Raw genomic sequence first — 19,389 nt, 5'->3', positions numbered from 1 at the left:
AAGTACTTGGGCACATTTTCTTGGTCTTCTTCACAGATACCAGAATTTCTCAGAACACAGAGTTACCTTTTCCCAAACTCCACCTGCTGTATTTTTACTTTGGGTGTATGATATTATTCTTCTGGGACCAGGTGATAATTGGAGCATGAGATCTTTCTGGAATTAAGAAAAACTGTAGTTCTTTGCCCTAGCAAATACAAGAAGGATATAGATCTTACAGGACTATAAACTAATAACCACATTCACCATATTTCCTTACCATGCTGAAGTTTTTTTTTTATCCTTTGATCAAAGCCTTGCCTTCCCTCTTTCAGTTCTCATTTCTGTGTTTTTTTTTCCTTTTTCTCCAAATTGCTAGCGAATGATTGCAACCTTAGCTAGACTTCCCACCGACTTGACTGGTTCAGACTTTTGTAAGAGCTTTAAGTAATTGTCCAGTCATTTAAGGCATAGCAGCCACTTACTAGTCCAAGAGGATTTCCGTGTAATGGAGAAACACAGATGTTCTGCAGTTTCTTCTTAATAGGTGAATGTCCCTGCTCCTTTAGTTTCCCTAAAACTAAATGGGCCAAATGTTCCAAGAGCTGCAATTTGATACAAATATGTACTCATGGTCCCTGATGAGAAACAGAAAAAACTTTGTATGGAGGACTCAAATTGATACCATTGTTTGTTGCAAATTTCCCAGATGTTATGATTCAAGTGTTTTCGTGATGCAGGGGAAAACAGCACTTTCCCTGCAGTCAGAGGAGCTCAAGACTTTCCAATTATGGTCACACACTCAGACTTATTAGCACAAAATTTAATTTGAGTTAATCAGACTGAGGTGGGTAGAGCGCGAAATTAACTTGACTTCCATTTCGCATCGTACAGCAAACCAGCTTGGTGAAATCACTGTAGAAATCTGAGCTGGGAATGATGGACGAGCTGAAAAACACCCAGAGAATAAACAGAGTTGTGTAATCATCACTGCACTAAAAGGGACACAATATTCAATTCACTTGTTGGGAGAAATGCTTTACTTCCCTGGCAAATCAAAGGGTGTGTGCCCTCAGCTGCACCCATATTTTGCCTCTGAAGCCAATTACAGAGTTTGGACCTAAAATAATTGTCTTCAGCATCCCCTCTGTTTTGAGAGTTGTATGTGCTCTGTCAGTCAATCTTGCCAGAATTTTCCAAACTGATATTTTTGCCAGGAAATTACAATTTAATGAAAATAGAAACACATCAGTTTCAATGAAATTTCCATTTGCAGTTCAAGATTCTTGTTCAAAATCCAGAGGGAAAGAGAAGCATTTGCTGGGGGCAAGCCAGAAGCCACAAGTTGTCCAGGTGGAAGGGATATGGGTTTCAAGTGTCTGTTCCTTGTGTGGAAGAGTAAGAATATACACCTGAAATCTTCCACAGATCAGAAAAGTACAGTGATGAAATAAAGTCCAGTACATGCTCTTCTGGAAGCATGTGTTCCCTTGAACCTATTCAAAAAGCTTCTGTTTCACTTCAATTAAGAACAAAGTCTTGACATTTTCCTTTGATTTTCTTCTCTTTTTTCAAACCAAGATTCTGTATTCCAGCAAAGGGTAACATTAGTTTTCCTTTCCCACCTTTTCTGTGTGGCTAAAATAAATGTTTGGGAGATGGAAGAGGGCCCATACACTGAAACCATAAGTGCCTCTATCTGAGCCATTTTCTTATAAACAACTGGAAAAATAAAACAATGCTTGTCAAACATTGATCTGCAACTTTTCCAGTATGATTTTAGCAACTTGACCCACCTCTTGCTATAAATGGTCTTGGTTTTGGAACAGAGATATTTCGGTCTTGGAGCAAACTGCAAATTTGATAAGGGCATCAGCCCAGCAAGAAAGTTGCAGAAAATTTTGTTACATAAAAGGTGGAGGTTTGGAAGGGAGGATGGAGAGAAAGAGTAAGCCTTCCATTTCCTTCAACAAGAACATAGAAAACAGAAACATTAAATTTTAATTCTGTGCAGAAAGACCTGGGTGAGACAGGGACTGAAGAGATGTCACATGGGCAAGAAAATCAGGAAAAGGGCCATGATCTTACAGTCATGGTGACAGGTGCCCAAATGCCACCTAGCTTCTGGCAACAGGACAATCTTCCCCCTGTGCTAGATACTCAGTGCTACATACAGGAGGAGAAGGTTACCTGCGCTAAACAGCCATAATATTTTTTTTTCAGGGGAAGACTAAATTTGATCACCAAATGGGAAATAGTGCTTACTGTTTAGTATCTTTAAACTGTGAAACATGCTGGAAAATAAAGACTTTAAATAAAGTTGTCTTTTCAATGCCTATTCCTTGAAGAAAAGTGACACCATTTCAAAATACAGCTTTTCTCATATGCTTCTATTTGCCTTCTCATTTTTCATACAATAGCTTCTGTTTAACCAATACATATTTAAGATCTTTGCAAAAGTAACTGCAGCACATTCAAGAGCCTATAAATAGGAGAGAATTCTCTAGTATATTTGGTATATCCAAAAATGTGGGCAACCCAAGATCAATCAGCCTAAGAGTTGTTTTTACATATTGACATCAGAACTCCTGCCATTGTTATTTATAAAAATCAGATAATGTTTGCACTGTAAAGTTCTGAACTGAAAGTACCAAAGCAAGCTAGGAACAGGTTTTGCCAATTCTTCCTATTAACAGTGGAGGCTAAAAGTTGCTGACTCACTTTGTGACACTAATTGGCTAAACCTCCCCGTACTTCAATTGTGGTTTTAACTGTCTTTAAAAAAGTATCTGCATATTTAAAGTATGATACATAGCCTGTATGTATGCAAACCACTATTAAACCACAGCACTCTTCACATTTCTTTACTTGTCTGAAAGCATTTGGAAAGTATGCACGATGAGAGCAGCTTTGCTACACTGATCTATCCACACTCCCTTGCAGCACAGATGATGCCAGGGGGGTTTTTTAGGCTGTGTACAGCAGAAAGCAAGGCAGCATTTCCCAGGCCAGATACAAAGTTACATGAAACAGTGTTCTAGCAATAACCAGCTCTGGAGCAATGAATAACCAGCAACCAAGTTACTCCTGGGAAAGAACCCTTGCATTTTAAATCAGGAAATAAATGATGACCTATTTTCAAAGCATAAAATCATTCCTGCAAGAAAACTAACTTTCTTCAGCAGTGCCTAACCAGGCAAAACCAGTGTATGGGACTTCTGCAAAGCTGCAATCCTACTTGAGTCTATGAATCCATCGGCAGGAACACTGCATCCTGTCCTGGAACTGCAAATGCTGTTGACCAAACAACACTAGGAGGGACACTTGCAGTGGGAGCAGGCACTAAGGATGAATTCTTAACTGCTTTCCAACCAAATGGTACCAGGGTACTCTTTTTTGACTTTTTGGTTATGTCTGATAAATGTTTAATTTAAGGAGATGAAGACTGGTCATGGTGATGAAGACAGATGGAAGGATCTTCTAGATCCCTTCAGGTACAAATGGCCTAAATCAGACCTGCACAGTGGTCAGCATGAGGCCAGGGAAGGGGAAGAGATGGCAGAGCAGGAGAGGCCTTCTCCTCCATGCAGGTGCAGGATTTGCTGTGCTGCCTGGACTGAAGGAATCACTCCTGCCTTGCCTGCTGCCCTGCCTCACCCTGCACAGCCTGGGCTGCTCCTGAGCCACTGTGTGCTGCCCTGGGCAGGCTGGGCACAACAGCCTCTCTGCCAGCAAAGGCTTCAGTGAACATGCACCTGTCTCCCTACTGATAACACCATCCAGGCAAATATATATTTCTTCTTTAAAAGGAAGTATTCCACTGTACATTGAGAAAACTCTGCTTCCAAACACGTTTTTTTTCTCCATTCTCCCATCTTGGTGATTCAGCAGATAAGACACTTTATTTTTTCTTCAAAATTCTGCTACATAAACTGATGTTTATTCCAGTTAACCTTTTCAGTCAGAGTCAGCTCACTGCAGCTCATCAGTAAAGCCTCCACATATCACAATCACTCAGAGTGCAGGCAGAGATTAATTCAATGTAATTTTGTGTATAAAATTTGCTCCAAACCTCATCTGCCTCTAGATATTTATTTAACTATACAGAATATCCAGGGTTTGAATTCCAGCACTGACTGACTTAATAAAAATTCTCCAAACACTACAAATTATTTTAGCATCTTCAACTATCTTCACTAGAAGTTGACAAGGAGTCAAGGCACATAGTACCCAATGAGCACTGCCAGCAGTAATAAATAACAGAGGGAAAAATGGACAGAGAGTTCCAGTGCTTCAGCAGAAAATTGGATGAGAACATTATTCAAGATCATCACAGCAGTCAGGTTTTAGGAATATTTTACTGCCCATGTCTTTAGGATGCTGCTTGTCTTTTGCTTGTGTAGGATTTGTGATCTTGTTAATGTGATGAACCGAGATTTATGACATTTGTGATTTTAACTGCATGACTCTGCCTATAATGCTTGTGCAGTGCCATGAAAGCACTGGTTGGAGGATGACTGCTGAGGTGAGTGGGACAGAGCACCAGAGCCAGCAGCAGGCGGCTCCCAGCCCTGCTCACTTTGAAGTCCCGATCCTGTTACTCACTTGTTTTACAAATGCAACTGAAGTCCACCCTTTTTCACAGCTTGGGGATGATTTCTGCCATAATGTGACAACTAGCAAAAAAACCCAAAAAAACCCAAAAAACCCCCAGGTTAAAGGTAGCTCTGATACCTTTGTCTTTTATTAAAGCTCTTTAATTCTTGATGAGGAGAAGTCAGAGAGGTGACTTGCACATACAAGGGAGTAAATGGACAGATGAACCCTGGTGATGTTAAAAGTTCATGCTATAGACTTGGATGTCCATGTTTCCTTCCTAAGGCAAATATGAGGGAGAGGAAAGTAAAGAATAGACTCTGACTCTGCTTATTGGCTTCCACATCTGAGCCAGTATTGAAGGATAAGAATTACTTATTAATACAGGTCAGGTCAGTAGTAAGTTAGCACTTCCCTTCAAAACCAGGGAAAGCTAGATGAAACTGTGTCCATTATATCTTTGAGTCCCCAGGTTGCTTCAGACACAGTGTAGCTCTCACTTGGTGGCCAGAGTCTGGATTTGTAATCCATTCTGTTTCCTACTGCACCTTACCCAGATATAGTGAACATTAGCCAGCTCAGTTGCTGGCTCTTCAGATATATGTGCAACAGGATACACACAGAATTATTCCTGACATGATCTATGCCATGCTGGCAAATACTCTTCCTTCCCTCCTTTTTTCCCTGCCAGGTCCATGCAAGCAAAAAGAATCATTGGAAAAACTTTGTGCACACACACATCGAGGATGTAACTTTGTGCAGACACTCATCAGTAAGGATGTAACAAGCCTTGTGAGTGCAGCCAAATGCACATACACTTCTGAAACTAAACCACCTCTGAGTCAGGGAGAATTTTGTCACGGTGTTTCTGAAGGGCAGAGAAACAGCTTGCTTGGGAGAGGAGGCAATTCTGCCAATCATCTGCCGTGAGATGATATGAGAAAAAGAAACCAGGCCACTCTCTCTCCTAAGGGAGAGCTGTTAATTGAGGTCTGTAGGTTCCAGTCCTAAATCCACAAAGGCAACTGAACAACTGCAATGCTGAAATGCATCTGATGTGTGCAGAAGCCAACAACAGTATCTTCAACTTATTAAAAGTCTGCTTGATGACTAGAAACAAAAATCATGGTGTGTGATAACTGCAGGTCCCTCCGGGTACAGCAGGATTTGAATGCCAGGCCCAAAGAGCGTCACCCAGAGGCAGCACTGCTGGAGATTCAGCATCTCATGAGGTGCTAAAGGGCACTGTCTGAAGCATGTTCCTTCCTTCCCACCCCAAGGAGGGAAAGCACACTTCCCCAAGCTGTTCAAGGGTTTGCAGACAGTGGGAACCCACCTAACAAGTCCTCTTTGGAAGCAATAACAGAAAAATACCTCAAGGAGCCATGAGAAATGGGAGATGCACAATCTATGTACACCCAGAGATTACTCATTCATGTAATAGCAGTTATTTGTTGAAAACCAAAATAACTCTGAAATAAAAATTGCAATTACTCGGGTGAAACTCAGTTTTGGTAGGGTCAATAGAAAAATTTCCTTTTCCATCAGTGACCTCATATTAGCCAATAATATATTCTGAAAAGGTTAAATAAGCTTGTGCCTGGGTTTTCAGGATCTTTGTGTACTGTACCTGCCAGTTTAAATGATGACTACAAAGATCAGTTATAAAACTTTTTCCAGGAGAGGCAAAAGCTTTCTCAGTGCCAGTGTTTTTAATATACTGTGACTCTTGCTCATAGTAAATTAGGTTATTTATCCCCTTTATTTATATGCACTGCTCTAACACAGTAACAAACCAAAGTGATAGATGCATCTATACCAGTCGTCAAACTCAGTAACAAAGCAACAGCAACTGTGTGTAACTTTACCCTATTGCTATCAATTTATATAAAAGACAAATTCTTCAAGCTGCAAACATGTGAAAGTAAATTCTTTACCATTCTGGACTTGCCAGCTATTACTTTGTCCTCTGATCTAAAATCCTTCCCCAGGCAGCTCCCACCTCATGGAGACCTGATGCTAATCTCACAGACCTTACCCAATTCACCCTTCTGGCTTCCAGAGAAGCTGTTCTTTATTAATCTGCTGAAATTGGAGGCAGAATCAGGCCAATGATCGGAAATACACAGGATGCAGAGTTCTTCCATTTTGGAGTTCAGACTCTAAGCCAAAAGCAGAATGTCAAAGGATGAAGCAAACCTTATTGGATTGCAGAATAACTCCTCCTGCCTTCTGCAGATAAATTTTACATTTAGATGCATAGGGGAGACTCCCACTGCAGTCAATAAAAATTATGCTCATCCAATATTATTTGTCACCAATCCAACTGCCCATTCTATAAGTGTTTGCTGAAAAAAAGGGAATCTTCAGGCAATGTGCATTCCTGATACTGTGTTTAAACTATCTCAGATTCCCACATAGAACCTCTTAGCTTTACCAGCTTCCCTGAAATACTCACCTAATTTATGCTATTCATTTACATTCTATTCCAAATTGAAGCTCTATTTCACTAGCATATTAAAATGAGCATACTAAAGAACAGTGCATTTTAAAATAGTAACAGATGGATATGTGTGTAGAGTTGTACAGATTTAGATTCCTACTTTAATTATATAATTTTAAAAAATTGAGTAAGCAGTATCCACCTTTCACTTTGTTTCTTAAAACACGTGCTTGTACTTTATTCTCTGAGCCATAATATCATTTCATAGACAGATGCAGCAAGTCTGGACAGAAAAAAAAAAAAAAAAAATATATATATATATATTACTAGGGAAATATCCATCCCTTAACTGCTGACTATCTTTATAAATTTATATTTTTGAATTAATGCTATACAGGACTATTCCTCAAACTGTGTTGTTCCCCCCAAAAAACAGTTCCTGGATATATCTACATCACAGTGCCCCTGAATAGAATTTCTGTGGTTTTTATGTATGTAAGACAACTTTCCTATCACACTGGCAAACGAGGATTTTTTAAAATTTATTTTCGAAGTAATTAGCTCTAGGTTTGAAATTTGTTTTCAAAATGTCCTAAACTGAGGAAAAATATGTTTTTTATATTCATTAATTGCTTTGGAATTCATGCAATTCCTCAAAATGGAATAAGTGCATGAACTCATCTAGAATTTAGAAACATTATTTGCTCTTGGCATTGCGTTATCATTTCAAACAATCATAGTTTTTAACCTGTTAACCTATTCTTGATTGTGCTTTGTCTTTCACATACTTGTGATGCTACCTCTTAATTTAGGAAATGGCACCTTTTTTTCCTTTACTCCTAATGGCTTTTATTTCGACACTTGTTTCGCAGCTTAGAAGGCGTGCCTTTTGCAGGCACGCTGCTCCGATCAGCTTACACCTTACAAATATGGGCACAAAGAAGCTTCAGTCTCAGATGCATTTACACAGATGCTTATCTTGGAGCATAGACTCAGGACAAAAAAAAAAGGTTATCTGTCATTATCTTAATTATTTCTAAGTGACGACTTTCTTAGACTATTCGCAAAGTAAACTACTATTAGATTTCAACCAAGAGTAAAATATGCTTTAAGGTATTTCTAGCCTTTCAGCAAGCTGAGGAAGCACAGCAAGGACTGCACGGAAAACATTTCCCTTTTCCTGTGCTGCTGGACAGACACCGAAGTCCCACCGGAGCGAACAGTGCCGTGTGGGTCCGGCGGCGGGAGGGCGCATTTACCGCACTCCGGTAGCATCTCTTTGATCTCTCCTTTCTTTTGTGATCGCTGATCCAATAGCCCTGCATCGCATTGGTTTTCTACCCGCTTTATTAGCGAGTTAATGTGTTTCTTCTCAGGAGACCTTTAAGCTTAAAATATTTCTTTAATTAACGGAGCCTAATCTTAAAGAGCCAAAGCCGGCTGCGGCGCTTCCACACCGCGTGAGTGCGGGAGTCCCGGAGCCCCTCTCACGGGGAGGGCTGAGGGCAGGACCATGCCTCCAGCTTGCCGGACCCTCACGGACAGACGCCGCGGGGGTCGGTACCGGAACGCTCCGGCTCTGCCGTTCGGCGGGCGGGGGGCACGGCGACAGGGAGAGAAGGCTGCCGACCCCCCGTCAGCGCTCCTCCCACGCTTCCCTGCCGCTTTGAACTTCTCCAGCACGGACCCCTGAAGGTGCAGCGCGGCCCCGGCACGCCGGGAGAAGGCAGCACCAGCGCCCCATCCCCGCGCATCCCCCGGGCCCGCCGGCGCGGGGGAAGTGCCCCAGTGCCGCCAGCCCCGCGCATTCCCCCCACGCCGGGAAGATGCCCCGCTGTCCCCAGCCCCACGCATTCCCCCCACGCCGGGAAGATGCCCCGCTGTCCCCAGCCCAGCGCACTCTCCCCACGCCGGGAAGATGCCCCAGTGCCGCCAGCCCCGCGCATTCCCCCCACGCCGGGAAGATGCCCCGCTGTCCCCAGGCCCACGCATTCCCCCCACGCCGGGAAGATGCCCCAGTGCCGCCAGCCCAGCGCACTCTCCCCACGCCGGGAAGATGCCCCGCTGTCCCCAGCCCCGCGCATTCCCCCCATGCCGGGAAGATGCCCCGCTGGCCCCAGCCCCCCGGCCGTGCAGAGGAAAGCGCGGCACTCCCCCCGCCGCCGGGGTGACCCCCTCCCGCCGCAGCCCCCGCCCCGCTCGCCGCTGCTCTTCCGAACAATGAGCCGGGACAGCGCGGCAGAGCCCCGGGGCAGCCCCGGCATGTCCGCCCGGCCCCCTCCGCCCGCCAGCGAGCGCTGCCTCTCCTCCCGCCGCCGTAGCGCCCGGCTCCGCCCGCGAGGTACCGGGGGCGGGGGCAGCCCCATCCCGGGAGGGGCGGGCGGCGGCGCGGGGGGCGCTCGGCCGCCTGCGGGGGGCGGCGGCTCCCGGGGGCGGCGCCGGTGCCGAGCCGGCCGTGCCGAGCCGAGCCGAGCCGAGCCGAGCCGAGCCGAGCCGAGCCGAGCCGAGCCGAGCCGAGCCGAGCCGAGCCGAGCTGCCGCGATCCGGGCGCGCCGAGGCGAGGCGCGGTGCTGCCCTGCGCTTTGTGCGAGCGGCGGCAGCAGCAGCAGCATGCGGGGGGAGCGGCTCCGCGTGGGACGCGGCGAGGCGGAGCGCCCCGGCTGCTGCACCTCGGGGGGCCGGGCCCCCGGAGAGCCCTGAGCGCCCGCGGTACGTGGGGCGACCCGGGCGGAGAGCACTTCTCTGCCCTGATATTTGTATTTATTTTTTTCCTCTGTGGGGTGGGTGGTGATGGTGAAGGGGAGGATTTCTTCTGCTCAGCGTTGGTGAAGCCATATGGGCTCTCAGTGGCATGGCTCAGTGGCTTCTTGGCTTAGCAGTTTTCGGGCGGGCAGTGTGCAGGGTGTGTTCTAGGAGGGCTCCGCTGCTCAAGAGAGCTTGAATAGATACGTTTAGAGAAGCAGCGCTTTCCAGGAATTTAAATGAGACCCTTTTTTATTTTTTTTGTGGTTGCTTTTCAAGGCTGTTCTCTTAGTACTATATTTGCTTTTGCAGATTGCTCTTATCAATAGTTAGGCGGCTGTGGTAGCTTATAAAAATCAATATTCTCAAAGGAAAAGAGAAAGTCTCGGCGAATTCACCTCTGCTAAGCGGTGTGGATCGCTTCTGTGGTCTCTTTTTATAATTCATCGGGAATTTCATAGTCTCTAATGCTCAACTACCATTTCTATTTTATTTTGCTATGGCAGTGTGTTTCTTTTGGTACTAGAGAAAAATTTGGTTGGGTTACTCATTCAAGTAATTTAGTTGATAACTTGGAGGAACGTTTAGTCATCTCATTTCACATGTGGAGGGAAATGCTAAGAGAAAGGCAGGAGGCAGCGGCAAACCTCAAGGTTTAGGTTTTTGCACATTTTTTAATTTGATTTTCCTTTTTCAGTCTTGCAAACTTTCTGAACTTTAACCCTTTTGCAATGAAACTTTCCAGGCGTGGTGTCTGCATCCAGGTAATTTTAATACATCTGTATGTATGTATATATATTTTTTGTCTGTTTGTTTGGAAAACTTAGGTGACAATAATTCAGCTGATTTGGATAGTGTGGGGCTGCTGGATTTAGGGAAAGAGTTAGCATCTTTTTTCATTTAAAGATGGAACTCCTGCAGGTTTTTTTGTTGTTTTTTTTTTAAGGGGATTTTATTATTTATGTAAATCTGAAGTATGGTTTAGGGGTATTATTCTTTCATGGACAGTTTCTGATTAAAATACTGATTGAATGGAAATCTGCCATGGAGACCTACTAATTGTGTGTGTATCTTGCTAAGACCAACTGCTGCACTATTGGGAAAATACGTGCTATATTTGTTGAATGAGAAGCTGTGATAAAGGGTCTGGAGGTGAGGTCTTATCTGTGTACTCAAACCCAAGGACACTCAACACTGATTTCTGCAGCTGACAACTTCGTGGACACCTCTGTTGTAGGAGGCAGGCTCCTCTTGCCATTTGCTGTGCAAGTGCTGGATTTTAGATCTTGTAAGTGAAGACTTCGAACTATTTGTAGGCAGAAGTCTTCTCTGATTGAGTTTAGGATGTATAGAACTCTTAGTGTGGTACTCAGACAGATTTTTTCTGTTCTACACTTCATCTGGGCAGAGGACAGGATTTCCCAGCATTGTCCACACTGCGCATTCAGAGCTAGAGGATGTATACAAAATGTAAGAGATTTGTTACAAGGTTACAGAATTCTACATCTATGGTTTGTTACGTGTTTTCTACCAAGGTCATGAAAAGAAAGGCCAAACAATAGGGACAGTATTACAAAAACTTTTAAAGGGAGGTTAAAGAGATGTTAGGGTTGCATATATAAATGTCATAGTGGAAAGAGTCATGGATGAAGTTGTGTGTTCATCTGATCTCTTTTCAATCTGCAAAATGATTGTTATATGTCCTCTTAGGTTGAATGTAGACTTGTGCATAAATAAAACCTGGAAATTTGGTTTCCTGATTTAAAATCAACAAAGCAAAATTTAAAAATAACTGTAATAGTGCAGAATTTGTTTGGCTTTTTTAAGTTGCAGATTAGTTAAATAAGGTAGGACAGCATCCTGGTAGTAGCATCCTAACAATTACACTGTGAATTGATGCTGTGTGTGCTGCTTACTGCATAAACTATTGGGGCATGCTGACTTTCACATGAGTTATTGGAATGCTACTGGCCCATCAGAAATAGTATGCAAATCTCTCTGCAGTAATTTTCAGACTGTGATTTGGAAAGTTCTCTGTACTTGCTAGGGAATTGGCTAGCAGTCTGCAGAGAAGGATTTGGGCATATGGTATAGGCTCATTTTCCATGTATTTAGCTACTAATGGCAATAAACTAAGCCAAAATACACTAAATACCTCTCTAATATTAATTATCTTGTTAAGAATTTGCTGAAAATACTATTAAAATCACAGATGTGTACAAAGGCTGTGTGATCAGTGTGAAGACAAATCCAGGGAATAGGGTCAGTGGGAAATCTGTTGATCTGCAAAGCTTTGCTAAGATGCAGTTATTACCACAAAAAAAAAAAAAAAAAAAGCTACTCCTGTGGCATTGTAACTTTGGAACAAAGACATAGGGACTCGCTTCAAGGAATGGAAAATCTGACTTTACTGCTACTTTTGTAGTGAAGGGATCATTTTTGTTGAGTAAGGCTGCTGGCTTCCTCAGCCTAAAGGTTTACAACCCTTAAATAGCTCTTCCTGACACTAAGCAATATCCCTTTCATGTGTTTGAAGTGTGTTAGGAAGGCTGGCTGGCAACACTGGTACTGATGAATGAAAAAGAGAGAAATTTACAACATCAGATACTTTCTTTAAATTATTTCCCTTGTTGTTAGTTATTACCAGGCATTAGACTGCCACACTTGAATATAATTAATGTGGTAAATGGCTTATTAGGCGCCATCTGAACTTTTGCCTTGTTTAATTATAGAAGCTTAGTGCAGTGGTCTGTGTACAATATTCACCCCAAATAATTGCTTTCAGACTTTTATCTGACTATGGTTATTTTTGGAGCAGCTGCATACATGGCTTTTCCCTGAACTTTGCACTTCTTAGGCTCTCTGCAGTCCTGACACTACATTTTCAATTTGCATAACTAAAAGCAGTTGTGTTTTGATTTTGCTGGTAGTAATTCAGAGCAATTGCTCTGCATGCCATTCATATGTTAATGTGTTTTGAGCTTCCTTAAAATTCTCTAATTCATATTTAGGTACCAATCAATCCATGACACAAATGGGAAAGTTGTAATAATTATTTTCTTTTTCAAAAATTTTTAAATGCTTACTGAAGTTAAGAGTATTTCTTCCAGTGACATTGTATGTATTGAAAATTATGTTAAAAGCATGAAAGGAGTGGCATGGGATGAAATCAGCACCACAAAGGATTTACAATGAAGGGTTCAGATTCAGAAAACCCTTCCTCATGTGCTTAATTGCATATATTAATTTCACAATAAATGTCATCTTTCTCTAGTAGAACTCTTGGTGACATATTTAGAATGCAAGATTGTGTGAGAAGCTGAGTACAGCTACTGTATTACACCTGTAAAAACCCCTGATACTTGTTACTTGTCACTTGAGTTTGTGAACATTTTGTATTTTAGATCCAGTTTTTTCTAAGGTGCAATCATAGAACACTGATTTTCTTGATTTGTAACACTTCTAAAAAAGTAATTTTGTAAAGAAATTCAGATTTTTTTTTATCTGATCTGAAAATTTTACATAGACTAGAATCAGTGCTTCAATAGTTGGCCTTAAGGGCAAAGCATGCCAAAATAATTCTGTTTGCTGTATGCATTTTTCAGAGATTCTCTTTCCAGAAGGATAAACACTTGAAGAGTTAAATATCAGGGAGCTGTTACTGATGAGGGTCTTTGACCTTGGGAGCTTGCATGGGACAGATGCTCTGGCAAACCTTATTGGTCCACAGACCTTCAAAGCCCTCTTTGACACCAGTCACTTTGGGAAGGCCCGTCCTTCCATGCTGCTGAAGATGGCTTGGAGGAGCTGGGGAGGTGGAGCAGAGCTTAGCTGTGAGGTGTGGTGGCCTGGATTGCTTTAGGTTTCATTGGAGAAGCAGTCATGTTGTGTGTGTGTTAGTGCACTGTGCTTTCTGGAAGGTGTGCTTAAGAAATCTAAATGTAAATTAAAAGTAAATGTTATTCATTGCATAGCTCTGTGGTTGTCATCAGAGCTGAGGGCTTTGTACAGTCGACTGTTTACTGTATTAAACTGTACAAATGCTATCACAGAGTAGGGTGTTATGTAGCTGGGGTTGTGAAATGACTGAGCGCTCTGAGGTATGAACACAAAGTCTTTGTTAATTTTGAAAAGGAAATTTTCTTCTTCACATGTGATACATGTCTGTGTGGCTGGAAGATATGTGGCCAACCAGATACAGAGGGCTTAGCAAGATGGGGAGATTTGTTCTGTCATTTTCTGAATCCATTATGTCATTGATGGAGCCAGAGGTCTGGAGGGTATAAAATTTGATGAGGTCTCTTCATAGGATCCTCAGTCTAAAGTAACTGTGCTAAGTTCTGTATTTAATTTTGGTATTGGAATTGTCTTCCTGTCCATCACTGGAAGGACTACTTTTGGTCTAGTCACTGTCATATCAGTTTCTCAGCAAGGATTTTGATCCTGTCTCTGTGAAATACCAGGTCACACCTGCCCTGATGTTCTGAGTAAATATCTTCTGTGTATAAAAATGTAGTGATGTACTCTACAATCATAGTCCAAAATGCCCTCAAACTTTGCATAATTGAGAAGTGGAGAATTTCTCTGAGGCTGATGCCTAGATGAGAAAATGCTAGTGAAGAGTGCACAATCTGAAAAATGCAGATACTTTATAATTCAGTATATACAAAGCAGGAGGCGTTTTGCTCTGGACTGACAGTGGAATATTGGGCCATTCACCCTAACAAATGGAAGCTGTTCCATCTGATGGCTCTTCAGACACTGTGAAATGTGGCTCTAATAGACAGGTTTCCACATTGTAGGAGCAGCAACTGCAATTAGAAGAGCAGAACCAGCCCCCTTGTCAGAAGGCTGGTACATCATCCCTCAAACCCATCCTGCCAGTTAAGTGTTCCCAAACACAGCCCAAGGACCTGGGGTTGCTCTGCTGGTGGAGAAAGAGCATGTTTATTGTTGAAGCTGTTGGCCTTTCTCTCCTAGAAAGGCTTAATCTGTGTGAGCAGAAAAAAGCAGAGCCTACAGCAGCATCCATGAGATCCTGGCTCCATGTGAATAAATTGCTTGCAAAATGTTCAAAGGCTGCACTGGGTTTAGGATTTCATCCTGTCTAAGGATTATAGAGGGCAGCCTGTATCTCCCAGTGAAGCTAACTAATCATGTCCAGACGTGGTAGTAGTTAACTGACAAATTGGCTGAGAAGTCAGTGATTAATTTTAACAAATGAGTTTTCTTTGAATGCAAACTCATGCATAACAATTATAACAGTATGCTTATGATAAAATTAGAGATTTTTATTCTTTAAGCTTCAAATCTGCTTGTGCATGATTATTTTTTCCAGTGTCTTAAAACATCTGCCTTTTGTGGGGAGTATCATCGGGAGAAGGGAACAAACATACACAGAAAAAAAGTGTTCTTTCTTTCCCAAAATACCAATGAAACATCCAAAGTAATTGCAAAATTCCTTTTTAGTGTTAAGGAGTATTTACTATATTTTATCATACATTCTGTAAGGCGTCTGGTGTCTTAAGTGAACCACAGGTGTAATATCTAGTCCCATAAAACTAGTGTAAGGTTTTGTACTGCCTTTAAGTGGGCTCAGGGTTTAAACCCCAGTGAATCTGAATTTGTGGTCTAGCTGCAGGCTCATTTTAACAGGACTCTCTGAACTTGGGTGGAAGGAAACAAAGCTGCTAGCAAACATACCTCAGTTGGGTACATCAGTTTTGATGTATTGAGGAGGTGCTTTTAAAATCATGCCTGCTTGGGCTAAGCATATTGTGAGATGTTAGGGAGAAAGAGTTAAGAGTAAGAGGAGTGTAGGATTTTTTTGAATAAAGCAGTGTACACTTTGTGTACCCTTTTGTTTTCCCCTAAAGATTGTGGTGCTAGCATAGAAACTGCATTACAGCTGCAGAGTCAAGAAGCCTTTCATGAGAACACAAATGCGGTCTATAGGAAAATCAAGCAGTGACTTGTTCTTAGACGTTTAACTTGGATACAGTCTTGCAGATGGATGAAAGTTTGTGATCAAACCACCTTGAATCCACAGGCAGATCCTTATTAGCACAGCTGAAGGGCACAGAGTATCAAGGGTGGCTTTGCATGACTGTAGCAGCGTGGTGTTGACATTTTCTTTATAATATGCCACCTAATTTTTGGAATCTTATTGTTCACCCATAAACCATATGTTCTGATATAGAGCATGGTTAAAAGGTCTATTTAGTGGAAGGAGAAGTTTTACTAAGTATAAAAATGATTGCTTTGACAAAATAGAGAAGAATGTGGCATTAACAAAGAGAACTCATTTTTCTTTTTCTTTCTTTTGTTTTTTTAAACATGCGTAACTCTCAAGCACCCTTGGATTTAAAAGGCATTTAGAGAAAGACCTTTAGAAGTCTCTTTAAACATTGTTTCTTTCATTGTCTTGACAAACCTTGAAAAGTAGTTTCTGTGCCTGCACATTTCAGAAACAGTTCTTAGGGGTTTTATTATGTGCTGAAACATATGTTTATAAAAAAGACTATAACCTGGTGGAAAAAGTGTCTTATAATAATAAACCTGTCGATGGGCCATATGCTGCCATCAGTATGTTAGAAAAAAAATAAATTCTTCTGCAAGTGCTAAGTAAGTTTACAGCCTGAGTGTTAAGTTAGGGTCAGACTGTGCCTCGCCCTTTGTGGATTGGGAGGGGGAGGAAAGTGCCTGCAGATCCTCCTCACGCTCTTTTCATTAGTTCCCAGGGCAGCAGGGGGCTGGAGCTGGGAAGAACCCTTCCCAAAGGGCTGGGGAGGCTATAGCACTCTGAGAGACTGAGGGAAGTTCTCTTCCTGTAGCTTTTACTTGGTGCTCCTCAGTTTTGTGCCAGCCCAGCATAGAGCTGTGTATTTTGTAAAACTTGACTGAGCATCGTGTGGTCTCTCCTGAGAAGGGACACCTCTGAGCTAGATTATCTACTTTTTAAAGGACAGAACAGATATTTGAAGTTGGTGCAAATAAAAGAGCTCTGATAAATCTCCAGTTGGATAAAAATGTGGAAAAAAACCAAGTTCTTACAGTTAATTAGGCAGATATTTTTTATTGCATGTGGGTTGGTTTTTTTTGTGATTATAATACCACTTTTGGATCTTAATGTAGGGTTTGTGGTCATTGTGAAGCCTTTTGTTTTTGAAGAGCAAAAGTAAGATGCAGAAGGCCAAAGCATTTGTCATTTTTAAAAGGCACTTTCTGTGTGGGATCAATGTTTGGTAAATGTCAACGCTTTCAAGCCTGTTTTACTTTGGCTTCACTTGCATAGCTCCTGTGAATGGGAGTCATGCATGTGTGCATCTCAACAAGAATAGGTCTCCTTGTAACACTGTTTCCCTATAGAAACACTTCACCGGGAAGTGTTTTAATAGCCGAATGTTTCTGACCACTAGTCAGCTGTGCTCTGATTGTTTTCCTGGAAAGGAAAGGTACCAGGTGATAACTATTGGAAATGATTAGGAAATATCAAAGACTAAGGAGAATTGTTTAAAGTAGTTGACCATAGTGAAAGCTGTGTCAAGTGATACATGTGGTTGCCATAGTATCTGTTATCAAAATCAAGATTGTGAACAGAACAGTTCTTATCAGGAGTGAATTCCTCACACATGGTCTCTCCAGGGTTCATCAGACAAATTAAAAGTTTGCTCAGGGGAGCAAATTTGCTTCTTGAGGGCTGAACTCTTCCCCCTGGGTGTTCCTGTCCAGGAGTTGTATGCCCTATGCTGTGTCTATGTGTACAAGGCTCCTAGACTAGAAGAGGCCTTCTAGAGAGTGGGGGAGAGAGGGGGAATCTGCTGTAGTGGAAGCACCCAGATCCCAGCACAGATACTGCAGTCAGCGTGGAAATGGAAAAAAAATGGGTCAGTAATCCATGGAGGAAAGGGTTGGGAGTATGTGGATATTTTTTGGGTTCATCAGAGAGTAAGGCTAAGTATGGATTGAAGGAGTAGGAGGAGGGCAACTCTAAGTCAGGTGAGGAAACATCTGTGTCTGGTGTTTGCTCACCTTTCCAAGAGAGGCACTTTGGTACTGGAAAGGATGGGAATCACCCTAGGACCATTTCTCTCCAGCTTGACAGAATGTCTCCTCATGGAACCTGTGAAGTCCTGCCAAGTTCTTACACCCAGCTGGACCTGAGGGGAGGGTCCTGGGCTCTGGGCTGCCTCCTGAGCCCAGCTGATGAGGTGGTGGAGGAGCCTGCAGTGGGCCAGGCTGGCTTGCACAAGCCAACATGTGGTGTTAACAACTGCAGTGCTCAGAATTCACACAAACCCACATCCAGTAATAAAATAGCCTGAAACTAGTCAAAGGCACCAGTAGTAGCCAAGCAAATTTGGAATGTCTAAGCCAACCATTTTTAAGTTATGGTGAGCCAAAAAAAATTAGGGAACAGTCCAAGAAATGGAGAACACCTCACTTTTCAGGAACTCTCATATCTTCAAGATGCCTTGGCCGATCTACCTCAAACTTTCCAGAGGAGCTTTCCTTGGCATGAGACCACGACTCTGAAATTTCATGTGACTGGGTTTTACTTTGTTGAAGTTATGAAGGTTAAACCCAGAGTTTGTTAAAGCAAGCTAATCTCTCCATTAGAAATATTTGTGCATAGTCTATATTCATTCCATTGTCATTGTTCACTGCTTGTTCAGACTGATTGTATTTTTGCTATTTATTGCAGATTTATTTTTTTTAAGGATAAATTCAGAGCAGTGTAGGCTGGAGCCAAAGTGTGCATAGCTGACTATAGGCACATGTGGTAATGCAGAAGCATTAGCCCAGTAACTGCTGGAGAAGGATTTGCACTTGGAGTCCTACTCCCACTGTACTGCCACTGAGAGCTTTTCTGGTTTGTGAGATCTCTGCTTAGTACAGCTTTTCCCTCTCTGCTCAGTGGAAGAGAGTATCTCTGTTGGCCTAGTTATACTCTTACCTCCAGGCAAAAAATGTTTTTGATTGATGGCCTGCTTGGCATTTAGGGTTTCCCTAGTGGCAACTCCTGCTGTGGAAAGCTATGAGGGTGGCAGTGGCCTAAGATGGGGATCAGTGTTCTTCATGTGTGCTTTTGAGCTGCTCTTGGTTGTGTCTAAAAAGCTGTAGGCTGAAATGTCTAGCTTTCAAAATTGCAAGGTTTCAGATAGGCATTAGGAAACAGAGAGGAAATGTTTGTGGGCCTGCAAGTGCCTTTTAGTTTTCAGGTTAGAGGCACCTAAGCAGTGACTTCTGTACAGAGATGGGGCTTGGTTTGCACCAGCCCTTTCCTCTGCTCTTTTCTGCTGTTTTCTGAATGATATGAAGACCACAGCATGCTATTGCAGATACTATTGTTGGATGGAGCCAAATGAGCAAAGGTCTCTAAATATGCTGTATTTCAAGACATTGAATTAGTTTGACTGAGCCACTGTATAGACAGAGCAAGCAGGGCTGCAACAGATGTCAGGCTGGAACCAGCCCTCACCCTGAGGCATGGTCTGAGAGTGTTTGAAGTCACTGCTTGTCTGTATTTTTCTTTCTGGGGCTTAAGTTATAAAGCCCCAGGAGAGACTTGGCAGAAGTTAGGAGGTGCTGCTTCTGAAGAGACAGGATGCTGTGCATCACTGTTTGGT

At 42.6% G+C, this 19,389-nt stretch overlaps 1 protein-coding gene across 3 annotated transcripts in view; it reads left to right on the top strand.

Moving 5' to 3' along the window:
• ST6GAL2 (ST6 beta-galactoside alpha-2,6-sialyltransferase 2) overlaps positions 1 to 19,389 on the top strand; it is a 106,391-nt gene that overhangs the window by 51,690 nt on the left and 35,312 nt on the right. The window contains exons 1-2 of one of the 3 annotated variants that reach the window (XM_079300670.1): positions 9,614 to 9,727; positions 10,458 to 10,524. The exons of 1 other annotated variant lie outside the window; for it this stretch is intronic. In XM_079300670.1, the coding sequence (XP_079156796.1) occupies positions 10,492 to 10,524 (33 nt within the window). In that variant the 5' untranslated portion in view covers positions 9,614 to 9,727; positions 10,458 to 10,491. Of the gene's footprint in view, positions 1 to 9,538; positions 9,728 to 10,457; positions 10,525 to 19,389 lie in introns of those variants that run through there. One more of the 3 variants, XM_079300671.1, reaches the window with a different exon arrangement.

The sequence above is a fragment of the Erithacus rubecula genome, assembly GCF_903797595.1.
Source record: "Erithacus rubecula genome assembly, chromosome: 1".
NCBI lineage: Eukaryota > Metazoa > Chordata > Aves > Passeriformes > Muscicapidae > Erithacus > Erithacus rubecula.
This window is presented reverse-complemented; position numbering and strand designations above follow the sequence as displayed.